The sequence below is a fragment of the Jaculus jaculus genome, chromosome 9, assembly GCF_020740685.1.
Source record: "Jaculus jaculus isolate mJacJac1 chromosome 9, mJacJac1.mat.Y.cur, whole genome shotgun sequence".
NCBI lineage: Eukaryota > Metazoa > Chordata > Mammalia > Rodentia > Dipodidae > Jaculus > Jaculus jaculus.
In genome coordinates, this window is record NC_059110.1 from 72,769,327 (window position 1) to 72,792,618 (window position 23,292).

General features: G+C 41.9%; 1 protein-coding gene across 1 annotated transcript; it reads left to right on the forward strand.

Moving 5' to 3' along the window:
• The first annotated feature begins 6,365 nt into the window (after window positions 1-6,365).
• Window positions 6,366-7,605, forward strand: LOC123463445 (nuclear ubiquitous casein and cyclin-dependent kinase substrate 1-like). Its single transcript, XM_045158997.1, has one exon. The coding sequence runs from the start codon at window positions 6,406-6,408 to the stop codon at window positions 7,135-7,137; it is 732 nt and encodes a 243-aa protein (XP_045014932.1). The 5' UTR covers window positions 6,366-6,405; the 3' UTR covers window positions 7,138-7,605.
• The last annotated feature ends 15,687 nt before the right edge of the window (window positions 7,606-23,292 follow it).

Consider the following 23,292-nt stretch of genomic DNA (forward strand, 5'->3'; position numbering starts at 1 on the left):
ACGCCTGACAGTTTGGGTTCAGTTTCCCAGTACCCATGTAAAGCCAGATGCACAAAGTGGTGCAAACACCTGGAGCTTTTCTTTGCAATAGTAAGAGGCCCTGACATGCCCATTTTTTCTCTCTCTCTCTTCCCCTCTCTCTGCTTGCAAATAAGTAAATAAATAAATAAATAAGATAAAACACAAAATAATTTGATATATGTAGTCAACACTGCCATTTTCTTAAAAAATGTATGTTGTTGAAGCTGGGGTGTAGGTCAGTATTAGTGTGTGTACCCAGCATGTGCAACATCTTGAGTTCAATCCTCACCAATAAAAGAAAAAAGTATGTCCTTGCCTTAAATTATGTTTACTAATAAAAGCAACATTGACCTACCAGAAAAAATAGGAAACATTAAAAAATGGAAATAGGGCTGCAGAGGTGGCTTAATGGTTAAGGCACTTGCCTAAGAAGCCTTAGAACCCATGTTCAACTCTCCAGGTCCCATGTAAGCCAGATGCATAAAGGTGAGGCAAACGTGCAAGGCCACACATGCGCACAAGGTGGCACACATGTTTGGAGTTTGAGTACAGTGACTGGAGGACCTGGCATGTGAATTCCTGCCCCCCATCTCTCATTCTTGCTGTCTCTCATTAAAAAAGGAAAATAAAGACCAGTCTGTTGGGCTTGCCTCAAAAAAATGGAAATAAAAGTAGTTTGCCATTCTATTACTCTAATATCCTCTCAAGTATCAAAAACCAAGTGAATAATTAAGCAAAATATAGTATATGCATGTCAATACAGTTGAATTTTAGGTATTTAAATTGAATTATAAATAATTTTACTTTTAACTGAGATGAATATTTTATAATATATACATATATAATCACTAAATTGTTCGGTTGAAATATATTTTCCTACTAATTGAGTTTGAATTCTCAAATCCATGCTTTAAATTAATGATGCTGTCAAAATGTTTTGTTTATTTCACAATTTCATACGTAACATGTTCTGATCATATTCATTTCTCATTGTCTTCTTTTGTCCCCCATCTCTTTCCTCTGAACCCTTTCTTCCTCCCACCTAGTTCCCCTTCTATGTTTTCTGCCTTTTCTGTGACCCACTCAGTTGAATTAGGGTTACTTGCATGAGCAGAGGCAGGACATTTAATTGGAGCATGCCAACTTACCTGTGACTACACCACTGAATAAAACATCTTCCCCTTCCCTAGCAACCATAAACTGCTGATAGCAAGTCAGGAGGGGTGGGGACTCGTGAACCACTTCCTCAACCATGATGGAGTGGTTGATGGGACAAACCTATGTCAAATGATTTATTTATTTGTATGCATGGTTGAGGAGTCATGGCAGGGTCTCTTGATACAGCATATGAATGTCCATCTGGCTTTATCAAGATGGCTAGAGAACTGAACCCATGTTATCAGGTTTTCCATGAAAATGCCTGTAACTGCTAAGCCATCTCCCCCCCTGCCCTGGCCCAAATATTATGCAGGTTTTGTGCAGGTAATAATTGATATTGTGAGTTTGTGAGTACAACAGTCATATAATGTCTAGAAGATAGCATTCCACAGGACTCTTCTTCCTCTGGCCTTTACCTTTTTTCCCTCCCCTTCTTCAGTGATCTTCCCTGAACCTTGGAGGGGGTGAAAGTATATCAAGTGCCTAAATGTAATCTATACCTCAATAAAGTTAGTAGGAAATCTTACATAATTATTTAGTGAAAATATTTTTTAAAATAATCAGAGTATTAAAGTTTATATACCATATGACCTGAAAAATGCACCCTGGAGTAAATTTACTAAAATGCAGAGGTAGATTTTCCTGTCTTCTTCATAGCTTTGGTATTCTATAAATATTTTTAATGCCTTAAAAAAAGTGAACTTCTACCTAGAATTTCAGAAATGCTTCTTGTGAAGTGCTTCTTACTCCTACCATTGGATAATTTAGTTGAATTTTTAAAGAATACCATCAACTCTCTCTCCTTCAAAAATGCTCTGAACAATGGTTACAATAAAAACAAAATGACAATTTGAGAACAGTGTAAGTCATTTTCCCATCAGTAGAACAGGAACCTGGGATACTGACCTTCTAAATAGAAAAACTACATTTCTTCGAGGCTCTAGAACATGATTGGTGAGTCCCGTTAGCTGTGGTGAGGCAGCACATGATGATGGGAGCTCATGGTGAAGTAAAATCTTTCACTTGGTGGCCAGAAATCAAAAGATAGTAGATTAAGGGCTGGGATCTCTCAGTCCCTTTGTGGTGGTTCAAATCAGATGCTCCCATAATCTCTTGTATTCTGAATGCTTGGTTCCCAGCTGATAGTAATTTGAAAGGTGGACCCTCTCTGAGAAAGGTGTGCACTCATGGGCAGGCTTAGGTGTGTTTTAGCCAGTTCGTCCTTGCCAGATCTCGGCTCACTCTCCTGCTACTGTCTTTTACCTGACGTGGCAAGTAGGTGATGCTCAGCCTCTGCTCATGACATCTTTTTTTCTTGCCATCATGAAGCTTCCCCTAGAGACTATAAGCCAAAAGTAAAAACCTTTCCTCCACCAGCTGCTTTAGGTTGGGTGCTTTATCCCAGCAATGAGAAGGTGACTGCAGCACCCTTTAAAGACTTATCCTCAAAGACATAAAATCCACTATGAAGACTCACTTCCACCACCTCCCTGGAGACCAAACCACATGGACCTCTGAGGGACACTAAAGATCCAAACTAGAACAAAAACATAAACTCTTTCTCTACCACCAAATTCTAAGCAGATGTTGTAAATGTAGAAGAGATTTTGAAAACCTGGGGGAGAGGAAGTTGATCAGTTTAAGATGCTATGGATGAGCAACATGGAGGGCTACTTCTTCACTAGCTAATGTTATGTTAAACACGTGAGAGTTCAGGCAGATGTATCCTGTGCAGGTGGATAATGCAGGGCTCAGAAGCCATAGACTGTTACTGGAAAAATTTCAGTGCCAAGGGTGGGATACCTGCCAGCAATTGTTGGCCAGATAGACCCCTAATGCCCCCCCCCAAATTATAGGATACTGCCAACATTCTTGGTTTCCCACTAGAACTAGATATCACATACTGGGGCTACAGGTCACTCAGCAATCAAGTTTGAGCTGAGCTGGATGCCTCCTCCATGTTGACTAGCTGTCAGGATGTTGGAATGAACTATGTAGCCTTTTGGGGGGAAAAGTCATCCATGACCTTAATTAACCAACAGTGGACCCTGAAAATTCTATGGCAGGTCAAATATACCAACTTGTGAAATGGTGGCATGTCTGTTATGGGGGAAGCCAACTTCTCTGTGATTGGACTGAGGCCCACCTCAGGGGAGTGAATTTATGCCTAGTAATGAAAACCCAATCAAAAGCCTGTGGCTGGGGTATAAGCCCTAGGAGGAAAACTGCTACTGTTTTCTGGCTAAATGGATATATTATGCCCACTGAACTGCTCTCTAAATAGTTGGGTTTATGCCCATATATTAATGTTACTTACACTTTTTTTAGAGAAGCTTCTCTTTTCAGATGGCAATAACCACTGGGGTGACTCAAAACTCACCCTAGCACTGAGAAGTGACAGCGGAGGTTTCAGCACTGATACATCTCTGCCACACCCTCAGTGGAAAGAATGTAAGAGCCAAAGGAAGGGAAGGAGTGCTTTGTGATACTGTCTTCCAGACAAAAAGTGGCATGGTATTCATGACCTCATAGGAGCTGATGCTACTACCCAAGACCTACAATAGGAGGAAAAAAATATGACATCAAAATAGAAGAAAAACTACTTTGAAAGAAAAAAAGGATTCAGGAGGGGAAAGCAAAGGTGGTTGGAGGGGATTATGATCATGGTATATTGTCTATAGGTACAGAGGCTGTCAATTAAAAATGTTTAAAAAGAAGCTGGGTGTGGTGGCTCATGCCTATAATCCCAGCACTCAGGAGGCAGAAGTAGGAGGGTTGCTAAGGGTTCTAGGCCACCCTGAGACTACATAGCGAATTCCAGGTCAGCCTGAGCTAGTATGAGACCCCACCTCAGAACCCCCCCTCCCAAAAAAAAAGTTTAAAAATGAACACTAGGGGCTGGGGAGATGGCTTAGCAGTTAAGGAGCTTGGCTGCGAAGGCTAAGGACCCAGGTTCAACTCCCCAGAACACACATAAGCCAGATGCTCAAGGTGACTCATGTACACAAGGTCATGCATGCACACGGTGGTGCACGTGCCTGGAGTTCAGTTGCAATAACTAGAGGCCCTGGCACACCAGTTCTTTCTCTCATAAAAAAAAAAAATGACCAGTAGGGCTGGAGAGATGGCTTAGCAGTTAACGTGCTTGCTTGCAAAGCCAAAGGAACCAGGTTCAACCCACCAGTATCCATGTAAGACAGACTCACAAAGTGGCACATGCATCTGAAGTTCGTTTGCAATGGCTAGAGGCCCTGGTGTGCCCATTATCTCTCTCTATCCGCCACATTCTATCTGTCTCAAATAAATAAAATAAATAAATGACCAGTAAAAAATAAAAAGAGAGAAAATCATTGCATAATGTGTTACAGATATGGAAACTGAAGTTGTTTACCTTTATTTCCACAGGTGACATCTGTCTCCCCAAATCACATTGATAGTATCAGGGATGGACATGAAGTTTTCTAGAATGTCTTTCCCTATTCTCCATATGTAGTGTCAAGCTGTTCCACACGGTGAATGAGCAACAGATCCTAGCTGTGCTGATGTAGTTCCAAGTCCCAATCAAATAATCATTGTAAGCAAGGTCATCTGAAAAAGAACATACTGTACTGAAACTTAAAGCTTGATAAAGCATATACATATATGACATTAGCAACTATTTTACTCAGTCCAATCCATTATTATTTATGCTTTCTTATGTTGTAACACCTCTGGGATCTACATGCCAGTACCAGACCATTTTCTATACCTGGCACTGTGAGTGGTGTAAGGTTCATCATTCCAGCTCTGGCTCTGTTGACCATACTTAACTGTTTACACCAGAAGTCCTCAAGATGTGGACCAGAAGTCTACTCATGTGGACTCTAAGCTCTGCTAGGGCATCTGTAAGATCAAACTGTTTTCATAATACTAACATTAGCTTTGTCTTCCTCGGTCTCTTATCAGATAAGTGTTGTTTTCCCAAGGCTGAAGCATACGTCATAGCCAACTACACACCTTATAGTTGTCCTCCAGCAAGCTGATAGAAAGAAGGCTTGAAGATGTGCAAAACAATGCCACTTTCCTTAATTACCTTCATCTATATTAATATGAGGTGGGCTCATAATTTTTATTTTAATTATTTGCATAAACAGATACAGTTCTCAATTTCTCAACTTTAACATCAAATGAAGTATTAATAGAAATAATACATGCAAGCAAGACGTTTCTAAAGTCATTTGATGTTGATTTTGAAAAACACAAAGGAGCTCTGGGATCAAGAAGTTTGATAACTGCAGCTCTGCACTTGCCACCTGAGAGACCTCAGGTCCAAGGTGGCAGTGTTCTCTGGTCCTTTCTACTGCTTCAGGGATGACAACCCTTGAGCCCTATAGGACAGAGATGTGTTTTGTGGGGGAGGGGAGGGGACGTCCTAGATGCATAGATTGGAATTGCTGGCATAACACCCCAGCATAACTTCTTTCCAGGATACAGAGAACAGGTAGTTTAGAGAGTGAGGAAGTGAGTAGACATCTAGGAAGGATGGGAATGAGAAATTGTGAATGAAGAGAAATCTAGAAAGAGATGAGGCTACCTATGCCTTTTATTCTGCTTGTGGACTTAAAATATTGCAAATCAAAGTTAAGTGGTTTATCTATAGCTCTGATGTCTCATTCAGTAGGACATTGGGACATAGGAAAACTCAAGCTCATGAAAAAATGTCAGGAAAGCATGGATCTTTAATCTAGGACAGAACATGTTCCTATGGGGAGTTCATTCACTGTTGGCGAGCTCCTTTGCTCAAGTTCTACTATTCTTCGAAATCACTTACAGAGCCTGGAAAAATTCAGAAGCACAGGCTCTGGGTGGTATAACTGAAGATCAGTATGTCTTAGACACCCCAAGCCTCATCCCAGAAGATTCCAATTTATGTAGCCAAGATCCAGAACCACAAAGCAAGGAGGCAGGAATCAAGAAGCAAGTCCCACCCAGAATGTTGGGAGGGAATTCTTGCTAAAGGAAACTGGAATCCATTTTGAAGAGACGGGGGAGCGGGGGGCTCGTGTAGATTCAGGGGCCCGCACCCAGGAGCTGTGACTTTGAGAAGGCCAGCAGCTCGGGGGGGCCGGTTCTGGCCGCAGCGGCCCCACCGGCCGAAGTTGGGGGGGGTGGGGCGCCGAGCGCGCGGAGGGGGGGGGGGGGTCCCGGTCCTTGGCTTCTCGACACGGTCCTGTTTCCACAGCGAACATGTCTCGGCCTGTCAGAAATAGGAAGGTCGTTGATTATTCACAGTTTCAGGAATCTGATGATGCAGACGAAGATTATGGAAGAGATTCGGGCCCTCCCACTAAGAAAATTCGATCATCTCCTCGAGAAGCTAAACATAAGAGGCGATCTGAAAAGAATTCACAAGAAGATAGTGAAGACTCTGAAGAAAAAGATGTGAAGACCAAGAAGGATGATTCTTACTCAGCAGAAGACAGTGAAGATGAAAAAGATGATCACAAAAATGTGCGCCAGCAACGGCAGGCAGCATCTAAAGCAGCATCTAAACAGAGAGAGATGCTCTTGAAGGATGTGGGCAGTGAGGAAGAGCCAGAGGAAGAAGACGAGGCACCATTCCAGGAAAAAGATTCTGGCAGCGATGAGGATTTCCTAATGGAAGATGATGATGACAGTGACTATGGAAGTTCAAAAAAGAAAAACAAAAAGATGGTTAAGAAGTCCAAACCTGAGAGAAAAGAAAAGAAGATGCCAAAACCCAGACTAAAGGCTACAGTGACGCCAAGTCCACTAAAAGGCAAAGGAAAGGTGGGCCGCCCCACAGCTTCAAAGGTGTCAAAGGAAAAGACGCCTTCTCCCAAAGAAGAAGAAGATGAGCCAGAGAGCCCTCCAGAAAAGAAGGCGTCTGCAAGTCCTCCACCTGAGAAGTCTGGAAATGAAGGGTCTGAAGATGAAGCCCAGTCTGGGGAAGATTAAAAGTGATGATGGTTTGGGGAGAGATTTTATTAAAAAAAAAAATTAAAAAAGCAAAAAAGAAGGGGAAAATAGAAAGCTACATAAGATAGAACATGGTATTGGCTTTTGGCTATGGCCTGACTCATGGGCTTTCAGTGCTTGTTTCCACTTGTTGAAAATAGTCTCTCTCTCTCTCTCTCTTGCTCTCTCTCTCCCTTTCACTCTCTCTCAGAAAACCATTGTATGTTGAAGTGTTTAAGTTACCATTTTGTCTGTTTTTCTCTTCTCTTTGCCAACTCTCCCCCCCCCCCCATGAAAGCCATGTCAAATTAATCACTGGATTGATGCTTCATCTTTTTATTTTTAATGGAAGGTATGCCACGACTGTAAAGCAATAAGATCTGAGATGGACACTATGGAAACTGCTTTTTGCTAAAGAATAGCAAGTTGAACAGTAATCAAAAAATAACAGATTTTAGTTAAAAATGATTGCTTCTTTCTTTTCCTGTACTTTTTAAAAACAAGTTGTTATCTAACCTGAGTTTATATACATAAATGTCCAAAAAAAAAAAAACAAACCATGACTCTAAACTTGCACTGATGAGGCAAGTAGGTAAACATGAATTCTGAATTGTTACTGAAAGTACTCATGTTGTTTCCTGTGGAGTATGTGAGGAATAGGGTTCCTGAGCTTGCATGGGGATCCGGGTTTTTTTTTTTTATTTTATACCTATTCTTAGACTCAGAGCCAGTGATCCTGTTATTCCGCTATTGTCCTTAATAAGCTTAAAAAAAACAGAGGTCGCCAAAACTGAAATCACTCCCAATTTCATATTTCATTCTCCAAATGGTTTGTGTTTTTAGACTATATATGTATGCTGTTTTTTGGATAAAATTTTACCCAGGATCAAAAAATTAAAGAAAATGAGAGAGAGATGTCCTAGAATTTAAATGGCAAGATAAAGCTACACATCTGGATTTCTTTCATACTGACAATGTTAAGGTTTTAAGCAAATAAAATTCCAGCTAACGTGAAGCTCAAAAAAAAAAAAAAAAAAGGGAAACTGGAGACATGGAGATCCCAGCAAAACTGAAGGACAGTGGGCTTCACACCTTCGTTCAGACCTTAGTTCAGGCCCCAGCCATAGTGTTTCTCCTGACACTTCCAGTGGGGGTTCTTCCAGCCCCCTTCCTCCAAGTTGGCCAGCCCACAGAGGACAGCAGAGAGAACTTCACAGTCTCCCTTCTACATCTGCAAATCAATTTTGGTCACAGATCAGACTGCTACATTTTTACACATCTGAAAGTTAGACTTTGACGTGCTTGTTTTCTTTCCTCTCTGACTCACAGAATGAGTCATGAGGAACCTTGTTCATCTCCACTGGACTAAAGAAAGCAAGGGCACAGGCAGCAGCTTCCATTTCTCCATGAGGGTTGGGCCATGCTCAAACTCACAGCTGTCTTTGCAGCCCCATTCCAGCACTGGGGCTGCCTCCAGGACTTCTTTTTAAACCTCTCCCTCTGTCTCTGGCTGAAGTGATGGTGAGAATCCACATGTATACACATGGCATTGGATATGTGGCTGGGGCTTCTGCCAGTCCTGTTTAGCAACTCTGCCTCCTAAAGATACCTGGGAAAATAGAACACCAAAAACTCTTGGGCTCAAGTAGGTTCATGGAGAAAGGATCCTACCCTCTGGAAGAGGGTAATTCCATGAGCCAGATCTTCCTAGCAGTGAATTCTGGAACAGGGAGATGTTTGAAATCTTAAAAAGAAATATAGCTAGTAAGTTCTTCCCCTAAGCAGAACAATATAGTGCAAGCATTCTGCAGTTACTTTTATCTGTGTCCCATGGAATTTGCAAGAGGGATTGTGAAGTCCTACCAGTCTGTTTTGGTCCATCTTTCAAGCAGTACTGATCCCATCCATCCATTCTCTCAATAATCACTTACTGGGCATGTGGCATAGTGTGAAGGCTCAGGATAAGTTGCACTTCCTACCCTAGCTAGCTCCCAGAAGATGTGAATACTAGGACCACTTTCCAACACACACACACACACACACACAAACACAAACACACACACACACAGTGTGCTGAGAAAGGAAGGGAATTAATGTGACTCTAGAGAGGCAAGGGGGCTGGCCCTGGAAGACTGAGTTGGTAAATGGAAGGAAAACTCTGATAGGAGGATGGGGGTGAATAAAGTCCTTGTGAGTGGGGTTAATTTCTTATTTTAAAAGTTCCAAGCTGGAGAGATTGCTCAGTGGTTAAAGGCACTTTCTTCATCAGCCCATTCACACAGCTTCAGTTCCCCAGCACCTATGTAAACCAGGGACAAAATGGCACATGTGTGTAATCCTGATTAACTCATGACCTTGGGAAATACAGCCAGGAGAATCTGGAAATTTGTAGGTCAGAAAGATTGGCATTCCCAGTGGCAAACAACAAGAGGAATCTTGTCTCAGAGAAGGTGGGAAAAGAAGACTGACACTCTGAGGTTGTCCTCTGACCACATGCATAACACAGGAAAACACGCACACACACACACACACACACACACACACACACACACACACACGAAAGGTGTTACCACCGGTGAAGCCAAAAGTATACCCAGAGGAAATATTGAATATAACCAGGCCTTGATCTTGGGCTCTCTTTGCTCTAGAAATGTGAGAAATAAATTTCTGCTGCACATAAGCCACTCAGTTTATAGTATTTTTTGTATAGCATGCCAAATGAACCAGGACAGATGGTACCATTAACTCTATACTATGGAAACTAAGTATTTCAGTTTCTTATGTGCTGTACCCTGCTCTTCATATGTATGTACAAACACACACACTCACGCACGCACACACATACACACACACACAATAAGTGCTCTCATACACATATACATATTCCCATTTCCCCAAAGTGATTTACTGAATTGTGACTATATCAATGCAGGGATTGTGTTGTAGTTACTTTCAGATTGCTGGGACAAAATACCCAACCAAAGCAGATAATGGGAGAAAAAGGTTTATTTTGGTTTACAGTTTCAAGGGGAAGTCTCATGCTGGCAGGAAATGATGACAGATCAGAGGTTGGACATCACTTCCTTTCCACAGCTGGTAGAAAACAGCAACAGGAGAGTGAGCCAAACTCAAACAAGAAGGATCTGGCTATAATACTCCTGTGCCTCCCCACAGTAACACACCTCCTCCAGAAAAACTCCACCTTCCAAACTGCTACTAGATAGGGACCAAACATTCAAAACACATGAGTTTATGGGAGATGTTAGATTAAAACCCCCACATTCTGCCCCTGTCTGCATAAACTCATGATTATCCATGATTTAAAATACATTCCATTCAGTCCAACATTAAAAGTCCCCAGTATTTTTAAAAAAGCAATACCGAAACTATTCAAAAGTGCAAACTCCAAGGTCTCATCTGAGATTCTGGACAGTCTCTTAATTGCACACTAGGTGGTGCAAACAACTGGAGTTTGATTGTAGTGGCTGAGGACTTGGTGTGCCAATTCTCTCTCTCTAAAAATAAAAATAAATAAATCTGTAAAGCCAAAACACAAAGTTAAATACACATAATGGCATAGAGCATTGCAATCAGTTCCTTGTTGCTGAACAAATACCTGTCCTTATGAAAGGAAAGTTTTTTTTGTTGTTGTTGTTTTTGTTTTTTTGGGGTAAGGTTTCACTCTAGCCCAGGCTGACCTGGAATTCACTATGGAGTCTCAGAGTGGCCTTGAACTCACAGCGATCCTCCTACTTCTGCCTCCCGAGTGCTAGGATTAAAGGCGTGTGCCACCACGCCCGACCTGAAAGGAAAGGTTTTATTTCAGGTTTACTTCAACAGATTCATACCAAAGAGTCATTACCATAATAGCCAGCAAATACCAAGATCCAGAGCTTAAAACTGTTTTCCACATACCTCAGGGATAGACTTAAAATCCACCCTCGTGACATATCTCTTCCCTAGTAGGACTTTGCCCACTGGAGGCTCAAGTTGCCAGCCTGAGTATATGGGGCCATACATTCAAACTACCACATTCCACCCATGATTCACACAAACTCATGACTATCTCACAATTCAAATTTCATTTAGTCCAACTTTAACATTGTTCAAAAGTCCCAAGTTTAATCTGACATTTAAGTCTATCTCTCAATTGTGAGTCTTGTAAAATCAAAACAATTTACATATTATTAACACCTAATCGCAAAGAGTAAACATTTCTACTGTAATAAGACATAATAAGGAAAGACTAGACCAATAGAAATCAATAACCATCAGGGAACATCAAACATCTGCAGTTCAAGTCCAACATCCATAACCATTGAGGCAGTCTCTGGATTTTCTGATTCTGTCCCTACAGCTGGACTGGTAACAGCCTAGGAAAACATCCTGTCCCAAGTCAACAGCTCTCTATGGTAACCATTGCACAGACCTGGCATATCTAAAATACCTCTGGGTCTCCATTGCAAACAATGGTCTATCTTCACAGCTCCATACAATCAACTTAATTGGCCTCCAAGACAGGGTTTAATTTCAACCATGTTTCCTATCTTGCATCTCAGCAGAAGCTTCTGAAACTTCATCCAATGGCCTTACCAGGCCTCAACACAGGGATGTTACCCTGCTTCACACTGCTCATGCAGCTCCTAGAACCATGTGCACTTCATGATCTGCTTCCCTGCTCTTTACATGCTTACAAAACCAGCACCAGGAATGTGACATAGCCAAATTTGTTAATCCAAGAGGGAAATCAACATTGATACTGAGGAGCAGGATGTGCCTTTAGAATTCTTCCTTTAAGCCATTTACTTGTAAAAGAGTTTACATTTCTACTTATTAAGCCTTTCCTGGGTAGAGTTCATCCTTATGCATTTTTTTTCATTGTTCAGCAATGCAAAGCAGTTGGCCCATCCTTAATGGTGATAATCTGTTTAACAACTTCATTTTCAGCAGCCTGAAACCAGTCTTTGTGCCAGTAATTTTAAGCTTGCTTATATTTTTTTTCATGTAATAAACCATAATTTTGCATATCTTTCTGTTAAGCACACTAGTTAATTACCTTTAAACTCAATCTTGATCGAGCTTTCTGGACATGGGTAGGAGAACACAGCCAACCTTTACACCAGTAGCCCAGTTCCAAAAAGTAAATTCATTTCCCTTTGAAAATTTATAAGCCAATCCTTCACAGTTCATGATTCATTCTGCATTTAGCACTTTTCAACTCTCATATGAATAGACTACCAAGCTTCTATAAGACTTCTCCAATCCAAAGTACCAACTTCTTCCACATTCTTCCAGCACACAAGTTCCAAAAGAGCAAAATCTACATGGTCAAATTTATCACAAAAATGACCCTACTCCTGGTAACAAGTGACTGTTGCAGTCAGCTCCTAGTTTCTGAACAAACACCTGACCAGAAGCAGTTTATAGAAAGAAAGAATTTATTTCAGGCTTATAGAATCCAAGATAACACCATCAATAACAGAAGAAGCTGGCTCATTTGCATAGATTTATAGCAGAGAAATATCACCAAACAGCTAGCAAACACCAACAGCCAGCGTTCAAAAACTGTCTTTCACACACCTTAGGGATACATTTAAGATCCAACCCCACTGACATATTTCTTTCCCAGTAGGGCTCTGCCCACTGGAGACTCAAGTTGCTAGCCTGAGTCTATAGGGTCAAACATTCAAACTACCACACAGCGTAAACATGCCCACCACAAAAATAAAAAAGGCATTGGGCATAGCAAGAAAAGATTGAACCAATGCAAGATCTAAAACACGTAGGGCAAATGTCAAACCCTACAGCTCTATGTGCAGTATTTAAGACCCAAGATGAAGTCTCTGTGGTTCCAATTCTGCCCCTTCAGCTGGGCTGCCCTCAGCCTGGAAGGAATTCTATCTCAAGTCAGCAGCTGTCTTGCACAGCTATCTCGTAGTCCTGGCATCTCCAAACTCCTGGGATCTCCACTGCAATCCATAATTCCATGCCATCATGGCCTTCCAGAGCCTCCATGCAGGGAATTCAACAATCTTTACTCATTATCACCCATTTCTAAAAACCAACATTGCAAATCCAATGACCTTTTCTTTCTGTATTTGTGATACACCTGTAGCACCAGGTGGACTACCAAAAACATTAATCTGGGGGTTGGAGGGGATAAAGCTGGCTTTAAGAAGCAGAAAAATTCCTTCATCATGCTTCTTTGCAGCTCTATACCTTCAAAAGAGTCAGCATTGTTCCTACTATACAAATGTAGAACGCCTGGCCCAATCCTTGAAGGTGATAATCTCTTAAACAGTGGCAACTGAACTGGGATGTAGCTTCCAGCCCAAAACTTTCATTTCTTATGTGCCATATCCTTCCACTCATACCAGTCCATTTCCTCTAAACTTAACCCTGAACCTGAGCAAATTATAGTTTGTCTATCACACTAGCTGCTACTAACCTAGTCCTGGCAAAGTTCTTTTTCTTTTCATAAGCCAAGCCAGAATAGTACATAGCTCTTAATGCCTTTACATCTTTCAACCGTCAACAGAATAATGCATAAAGCTCTAGTCACATTACTGCAAGATATCTCTTGATCTAATGTTTCAAATCTTTTTATAGCCCTATCTTAAATCAATATCAAAAGACCAAAGGCCATGAGATCAGGTTTCTAGCATCAATAGCACCACTCCTCTGGTACCAATTTTCTATTGTAGTTACCTTCATGTTACTATGACAAAGTATCCAACCAAAAGCAGCTGATGAGAAGAATGTGTTTATTTTGGGTTACAGTCCCAAGGGGAAGCTTCATGATGTCAGGAAAAGATGGCAGAGCAGAGGCTGGACATCACCTCTGCTACAACAGGTAGGAAACAGCAGCAGGAGAGCGAACTGAGTTCTAAAAAGGGGGAGATGGCTATAACACCCCTAAGTTCACCCCCCAGCATTACACTTTCTCCAGAAAGGGTCCACTTCCCAAATTGTCATCAGCTAGGGACCAAGCATTCAGAACACATGAGTTTATGGGGGATATCTGATCCTAACCACCACAAATGGTTTTATGATGATTCTCAGTTGACTTATTTAATGTATTATGACATATTATATATATTACTTTAATTTCCTTAATCAAGCATTTTTTATCTCTCTTAGAGTTGGTAATTGCCCATATTCTTGTCTTGCTCAGTTTCCTTCATACTTATCATAATTGTGCCCCCCAAATTATGCCTGACCTCTAAATCTTTTTGAAATGGTTAAATATATTCACCATGGCTTTATGTCCTTGAGAGCCCTTCCAGAGCCCTGGCCCTCTTATTGCCTTGTTTTCTGGAGAATAGTTTCTGGTTCTAGTCTCTTTCATGCTGCTCTGTCAGGATTAGAGTATGGACATGTTGAGGGTCCAACATGTTGAGGATGCCCACCTTAGTGAAGTGCATTCTTCTTACAGTTAAGTTGAAGTGCTCACACCAATGATATGACTTTCAGCACTCTTCTCCTTGCCAACCCATAACTCCTTGAATGTGTAGCTGAAAGACTGAAGCCTCAGATACTCTGTGTTATGTGGGATGAAGTGTTTCCTGATCTTAGAATGAGCAATAAGACCAACTAAGATGATGAAAAGCAAAAATGAATGCAGCCTTGTAACCTTTTCTTCTAGGTCAGAAAGCACTTCATCTCTCTTTACCAGAGTCATAAATTAGTGATCCCATTTAATACAGCAAATAGAAACCTAGAGAAGATTAATATTTTGGTGAAAATAGCAGAGATCAAAGTCCAGTTTCATTCTTAAAGCCAATCTCTGTCTTCTACATGTAATATCCAGGAAAATCCTCCAGTTGACCCTGGGGTGAGGTGATAGAAAAGGAGTATAAGAGTGTAAAGCAGCCAAGCATGTATTCTTCAGGAGGAAAAAAAAAAAAACACATAAGCATATTTCGAGGACAGATGGCCATTCTCCATTTACCAGCTTCACTTCACAATTTACTTTTTGTGAGCATTTTACTCTTAAATGAAAGAGAATCATGTGGTCATATTCTTTTATAGCCATGACTATTAGAAGCCTGCAACAAAATTTCCATGACTTCCTCCCACCCCCGCCCTGCCCAGCTCCTGGCTACATCGGAAGCAGCGTCCTCACAGTGGAGCCTGTCAAAGCTGGGTCAGGCCATTTCAGAAATAAAACTCTTCCCTTTGTTTTCTGCAAGCTAGTATTAAGCATACACAGACCTCTGCATTTCTATTGAACATTCTCAAATATACATTCAAGATGATTACTACCAAAGCATCTCTTTTCATGGTCCAGCCCTAGCTTTGATAGAATAAGTGCAGCCTAGTGTGATGCCACCAGCTCTGGCCCACACAGAATAAACATGGTACTGAAGACCTCAAAGCCTATATGCTGAAAAGTAAACTTGCCAGGGATGCAGGCCTGCAAATGCTTAGAAGGGACAGTCAGAGGACACTGAGGCTACTGAAGGGACTAGAAGTCACGCAGCTATGAGATATTTTAGTATATGGCATATTCAACCATACACAGAACATTCAAGAGAGAGCTATAGAATACATTTGGATGCAATAATATCCCTTATTTATAGTTCATTTTCATTTGTGAATTTTCAGTTACCTGAAAAATGTGCAGTTACCACAATCTTCTACTTTTACATAGAAAATTCCAGAAATGATTCCCATGCTTTGAACTTCCCAGCAATTTTGTGGAGTGAGATGAACTCTCATGTCAGCTTGCTCCACCCCAGTTGAGACAGGAATCGGCCCTTGATCTAGTGTGCCTACCCACAGATCGCCAAGGAGCCGTCTTGTTATCTGCTCTTCTCCACAGTGCTTAGGTCAGAAAGCCCCCACTTATTTAACAATGGCTCCCAAATGCAAGAGCAGTGATGCTGGCACTCTGGATGCGCTCAAGGGAAGCTGCAAAGAGCTTCCTTAAGTACTGTCTCCCATCACCACTAGAAGAAGGCTGATTATAGTAAATAAGATATTTTGAGACGTCCACATAACTCTTATTAAAGTACACTACTCCAGTTGTTCTATTTTATTGCTATTGTTGACATGGTAATTTTGTCACTGTGCCTAACTTCTAAATTATATATCATCACAGGTAGATATGCACGAAATAAACACAGTATACATAGGGCATAGCACTAGTCGAGGTGTAAGGCATCCATGAGGACACTTGGCAGGTAACGGGCAGCTACTGTCCTTATTGTACTGTGCTTCTGCATGTGAGGGTGTGGGCTGTCTTTGTAGTACTTGACCTAACTCTCAAATAAAAGCATTGGCTGGGGCACTGCCGACAAGTCCTGTCTCTGGTCGGAATAAAGGCTAGGCACTGAGGTTTTTTTCATCTCACAGTAAAAGTAGGTGCTGTGACCACCCTAACATCTGCGTAGACTCCTGTAAGAGTCAAGAACAGTGGAAGTTTACTACAGGGGATTGTCACTCACCCAAGGAATCCATTGGTAGCATGGGAAAGTGGATTGTTTCGGGTTAGAAAGTGTCAGAGCATCCTCATTGAACTGTTTCCTGCCTCTGCCTTGTCCTTCCTTCCTTTTTTTTTTTTTTCAAGGTAGGATCTCTCACTCTAGTCCAGGCTGAGCTGACCTGGAATTCACTATGTACACTATGTACTCTCAGGCTGGCCTTGAACTCATCCTCCTACCTCTGCCTCCTGAGTACTGGAATTAAAGGTGTGTACCACCATTCCCAGCTGTGCCTTGTCCTTCTCAGTACCCAATTCTTCAGATGTTCTCTCCCACTGTGTACTTGAGCTGAGCCCTTAGTACCTAGGTCTTGAGCACCTAGTCCTGCCCTGTGATGACACCACAATAATCCTGAGAGAAGCAATTGTGATTAATAATCTAATCCCAACTTCCTCCTCTCTCCGCTTTGAATGCTGCCTTCATGGTATGTCAGTGTTTGCCACATCACATTTGAAGATCTTCCTGAGCCACTAACAAAAGCTCAGTGTAGAGGAAGTACATCTTCCTCTTATGCTAAGGTCATGTTTCTTCCTCTGTGCTTATGTTTTTAAGTCCACAAGCCTGAATGATGAGATTTAACCAGAGGCTGTGCATTTAAGAGAGTGGCTTGGACTCTTCTGGATACACAGGAGCACTTAAGGTGTGTGACAACATTTGGTGGCAATGGTGACTAAGCCTTTTCTTACTACTCATTGAGATAGTTGTAGATTTCTATTTAGAGCAAATTTATCCATAATGATACCATCCGTCGTCACTATGACAAACTCAAAATAGCAGTTTTCATCCCAACAAATGAGTGGCTTCCATTTATACTGTTATTCCTGGTTTCCTTGGACTGACCAGGGAGATCTTGTACCTAATACATCCCAGCACATTTCTGTCATGTATCCTGCTGGAAACATCACTATGCTATCATACCTTGCCCCAACTTCCCTAGGCCATGTCCTGATCAGCATCCATCTGTCTGTCCAAGGATGTGTGCATTGCACAGTCACTGAAATGTGCAGGACTTGAGCTGAGTGTTTGCAAATGTTCCAAACTACATTTTTTTTTTCCTATTACTTTGCAATTGCAACTCCTTTGCCCTCCAGGTTTGTGGAGGTGATGAAGGTGGAAGCTATGCAGGTCAACCCCCAAGACACCCAGAGTAGTGTTCCATTTTACAGTCAACAGATGATGTTACTTCTGTTTCATAACTAATCAATCAGATCACACAGGAGACAGGACTACACTAACTGATCCAAACTTGAACTGATTGATAGTCCCTAAACCAAAGCAGGGTTCATTGGCAAGTATAGAAAATAGTAAGCAGAAGTATTCTTGGGCAGGTGAATTTTTTCCTCCAAAGAGGAAGTTTTGGCTGCTGCTTTTATGTGATGTGGTGCTGTGCACAAAAGACTGCCTTGGTCCTTCTGCTGTTGCTGTAACAAATACACATCCTGGCAAATTCAAAAGGAAAGAAATGCATTTTTCACAGTTTTGGAGTCTAGCAAGATACTGGCATCTCTCTCTTTCTCTGCCTCTTTCTCTCTCTGTCGCTCTCAAACAAAAAAAATTTTTTTAAAGGGCTGGAGAAATGGCTTAGCAGTTAAGCGCTTGCCTGTGAAGCCTAAAGACCCCAGTTCAAGGACTGATTCCCCAGGACTCACGGTAGCCAGATACACAAGGGGGCACACACATCTAGAGTTGGTTTGCAGTGGATGGAGGCCCTAGCATGCTCATTATCTCTCTCTCTCTTTCCCTCTCTCTCTCTCTCTCTCCCTCTTTCTCTCTGTGTCTATCTCTCTCAAATAAATAAAAAATTTTTTTAAAAAATTTCAAAAAAGATCCTGGCATCTGCAGAGGCCCTTCTTGCTGGATTGTGACATAGCGGAGTGTATCCCATGGTAAAGCAGAGCAAGCATGCTGGCTGGGGCCACCTGTCTCACCACTGCCATCAAGGGGATCCCACCCTCATGACCACTCTTGAAGAGCACATCTTCAAATTTGACCAGCATATGAATTCAGGGATTCAATGAGATAGATACATTTTATGAAGACACTTTCAAACTATGCCAAGGATATACTCCAGGAAAAGAAATTATGAAATAGGAGAACAAAAGAAGGACAGTTGCCATGAGAGAATAACTCCTGATTTTTAAAAAGTCACATGACCAGACATAAGCTGTAGAGAGATAGGTACAAGAAGCACCTGCCCTTTACAAAGTCCCTTTGAGGGATGATGCGATTTCACACTTGACCACCTCAGCCACTGCCCCACGAAGAGCACTTAGCTTAAAGGCTATGTAACGGTCCATGTAGTATTCCAAGAAAACATGCCCTCTGCCCAGGATACGCACTCACCTCAGGTATGGATAGGTCAGACTAGTCAGTCATGTCTGCCCTACACCATACATGCTGACAGGCACTTAGCAGGTAGTCGCTTTGCCATTGTTGCAGTCTGGGTTCACATTGCTGGTAGAAATCACCCAACCAAGAGCAGCTTCTGGGAAAAAGAGATTTATTTTGGCTTACAGGCTTGAGGGGAAGCTCCACGATGGCAGGGGAAAACGATGGCATGAGCCGAGGGTGGACATTACCCCCTGGCCAACAGAAGGTGGACCACAGCAACAGGAGGGTGTGCCAAACACTGGCATAGGGAAACTGGCTATAAAGCCCATAAGCCCGCCCCCAACAATACACTCCCTCCAGGAGGCATTAATTCCCAAATCTCCATCAGCTGGGAAGCTAGCATTCACAACACCTAAGTTTATGGGGGACACCTGAATCAAGCCACCACAGCCACCTACAAAGCTGATGTGCAGGACTGTGAGAGGGTTAGTATAGGAGCATAATATAGAGGCTTACTATACAGGGTTAGTATACAAGGATAATCTGGGAGGGTAGTATACAGGGTTAGTATAGAAGTGCAGTCTAGGAGGGTAGTATATGGGGTTAGTATAGAAGGGTAATATGGGGGTTGGTAGACAGAGTTAGTATACGGGTTTGGTATAGAAGAGTACTATAGGAGGTTAGTATACGGAGTTGGTATACAGGGTTAGTATAGAAGAATAGTAGAGAAAGGTGGTTTCGGATGGTAGTATAGGTTAGTATACAGCTTTCGTATAGAAGGGTAGTTTAGGAGGTTAGTATTTGGGCTTGGTATGGAAGTATAGGAGGTGAGTATATGGGGTTAGTCTACAGGGTTAGTTTAGAGGTTAGCATAGGGGTTGTCTGTAGCTCTGAAATGCAGTTAGCTGCATTATAACCATGTAGAAAATCATATGGGGTCTCCATTTCTTTTCTTTCTTTATTTTATTTTATTTTTTATTTTTTTGAGGTAGTGTCTTGCTCTAGCCCGGGCTGACTTGGAATTCACTATGTAGTCTCAGGGTGGCCTCGAACTCATGGTGTTCCTCCTAACTCTGCCTCCCAAGTACTGGGATTGAAGGTGTACACCATGACGCCCAGCCTGAGGTCTCCATTTCTTGCTCTGTTAACCTTACCAGTTTTAGAAGTCCCAATTAAATTTTTCATTCCTCACTAAAGTGACTGTTTTATTTGTTTTTGTTTTTCAAGGTAGGATCTCACTCTAGCCCAGGCTGACCTGGAATTCACTATGGAGTCTCAGGGTGACCTCGAACTTACAGCGATCCTCCTACCTCTGCCTTCCGAGTGCTGGGATTAAAGGCATGCACCACCACCGCCTGGCAAGTGACTTGTTTTTAATTAAGTCACCACATACGTAGATGTGGAAACAAGGCCCCAGAATTAAAGCTAAAGCAATGTATTTTTAAATCTTGTATTTATCACTAAAATGGTTGGATATTGTGAGACCACAGTCTATCATGGACAATCACGCTGGTTGAGCATGATGTTTTGTTCTCTGGGCTCAAGTAGGAGAATGAGGTGGGCACCTTTGCATTGCTGGTATAAAGCACTGACCAAGAGCAGCTTGTGGGGGAAAAGAGGCTTATTTTGGCTAACAGGCTCAAGGGGAAAGCTCCACAATGTCAGGGGAAACAATGGCATGAGCAGAGGGTGGACATCACCTCCTGGCTTATATCAGGTGGACAATAGCAGCAGTAGAGTGTGCCAAACACTGGCAAGGGGAAGCTGGCTATAACACACAAAAGCCCACCCCCAAGAACACAACTCCTCCAGCAAGCTGCTGGAGACCAAAGTAGGAAGCTTAACTTTAATCAAAAATACCTGAGGCACACATTCCCATGCAAACCACCACAAGTATGTAAGTAGTACACAGCTGTATAGTTCCTGCCTTATCCAGAACACTCACACTGCCTCATTAAACTCTTCATTCTGCCAAACCACCATCTCATGACCTTCTCAACAAAGCCAAGAGAAACTGGCACTGGCTGCTGAGATGAAGCCCATTTATTTACCCACCCAGTCTTACCAAACTACATTGTTCTTTTTCAAAATATAACTAGAAAAAAGTGTTAGAAAAGTTCTTTATAATTTGTTCTCTTTTTTCTTTCTTTCTTTTTTTTTTTTTTTTTTTTTTTTTTTTTTTTTTTTTTTTGTTTTTTGAGGCAGGGTCTCACTCTAGCCCAGGCTGACCTGAAATTGACTATTCACTATGTAGTCTCAGGGTGGCCTCAAACTCATAGCAATCCTCCTACCTCTGTCTCCCAAGTGCTGGGATTAAAAGCACATGCCACCACACCCAGCTTAATTTATTCTTTATAGTAAAAGTTCAAAATCTTAATGCTGTTTAGAGACTCAGATGTGAATGAAGCAATTACAGTGATAACATTGGGATAATACTACAAAAGTCAAAAGTGCTTATCATGGAATACATATAATTCCATAAATACATATGCATCTATGCATATATGCATGTGCAAGTGAAAAATTAAAAGTTCCAGGGCCAATAAGATCACTCAGTGGTTCGAGGTGCTTGTTTGTAAAGCCTGCCAGGTGCAAGTCTCCAGCTATTCTTGTAAAGACAGATAGGCATTCCTTTGCAGTGGCAAGAGACCCTTGTGTACCCATACACACACATAGACACACACACACACAGATATGCACACAACACATAAATATACATATACATACATAGATGTATACATACACACAGATATATGCACACATAGATATACACATACATGCACATATTTCTTTTAAAAAGTTTTTCCAAGTATAGTTAAATGCTTTCCAACTGAAACATTTCCATTCCAGTTATCATCTCAGATCTGGTACTTGAAGGGGCAGAGCAGGGAGAGGCAATTTGCAGATATATTCTTAACTGCAGTGCCACATGTTACACTGCAGCAGTGAGTCAGAAGCCTTGGCAGGAAGGAGATGGTGCCAGTGGGCTGCTGAAGAGGTCTTCTCTAGGGAGGCAAGAGTTTGCAGCCCCGTAGGGGGGAAGCTGGCATGTAGATTCTGTGCGGAGAGATGCCCTGGGGGAGGAAGGGAGAGGCCCTAAAGTACAGAACAAAGCCTGACAATCTTTCCACATGCCTCAACTATCTTGACACAGCGGTGTGGCAACCTGGATATGAACCTGGACTCCCACTGCCATTGTCAAAACCTTCTAGAAACAAAGACAGGAAAAGGCCCCAATAGTCACATCAACAGGCACCGTGGAATTTTCAAGCTGAAATTGTATTTACTGATGTAGCATACATCCAGTCTTCTCTTTGTATAGATGAGGAGACACAAGGTCAGTATGTCGCGTAGCTTAGAAAAATCAGACGCCAGAGCTGGGATGAGGACCCAAGAGATATGACCCATGGTGCAAAAATGTTTCTTTTATCGTACCTTTCATTTCCCAAGACAATGACCTTGAACATCTCTGAATAGAGGACCTTACAGTTCAAAAGCTTTATAATTGAGTCACTGGATCACTGAGTTGTCATCAACTTGCAATATATCCTTTGTGCCGAGGTCTTTATTGGCAATGGCCTTGTAGAAGTAGTCTACATCTGTCATGAATTACTAATGTCCAGCAACATGGTGATTGGCCCCAACAGTGTATGAAGAAACAAATTGGCCTATGCAGAGAAAATGAATAGGATGCCAACACCTCTGCTCCCTGGATGAGGTATTAGGCCTGAATTATTAGAACAGAAAATACTCAATTATGATGGAATGAGGTGTGACTATTCATGTCAATGTTAAAATTGTTGTTCTTCATGAAAGGATTAGTCACTGGCCATAAAACTGGATGCATTTGATACAAAATACCTTCCTCTTTTCCATGAATTTACACCCTAAGCAGTAGGATTTCCTATATGTAATCATATGCTATCTTTTAAAACTTAAAAATAAAAATGTTGGAAAATCCTAGTATAGAGTATTTAAATGACAAGTATATTTATAAGTCTCCCCATCACAATGAGGATGCTGGTGAGGCCAGAGGGTGGCCTTGGAGCAAGTGTGAGGATCGGTGAGAAGTCCCCTCACTCCCCAACCCCATCCCTGTTCCTGCTCTGCGTCTCTGCTGACCCTCAAAGGCCCTCTATGGGATGAGAGGAGGCAAGATGGGACAGGGATGGTGTGACAGAGGAGGACTTTTCTAACCACAAAGTATGGATAAGGGACATGTTGTAGGATCTGACATGCAACCTCAGGAACCCTGACACACTGACAATTATTATACACAGGGTGGAGGAACTTCTGATGATCTTCCAGTGAGAGATCAAGCTCACAAGAGGATGCTTGA

Coding starts and splice junctions, on each gene's coding strand:
- LOC123463445 (XM_045158997.1), top strand. CDS start 6,406: ATGTCTCGGCCTGTCAGAAATAGGAAGGTCGTTGATTATTCACAGTTT.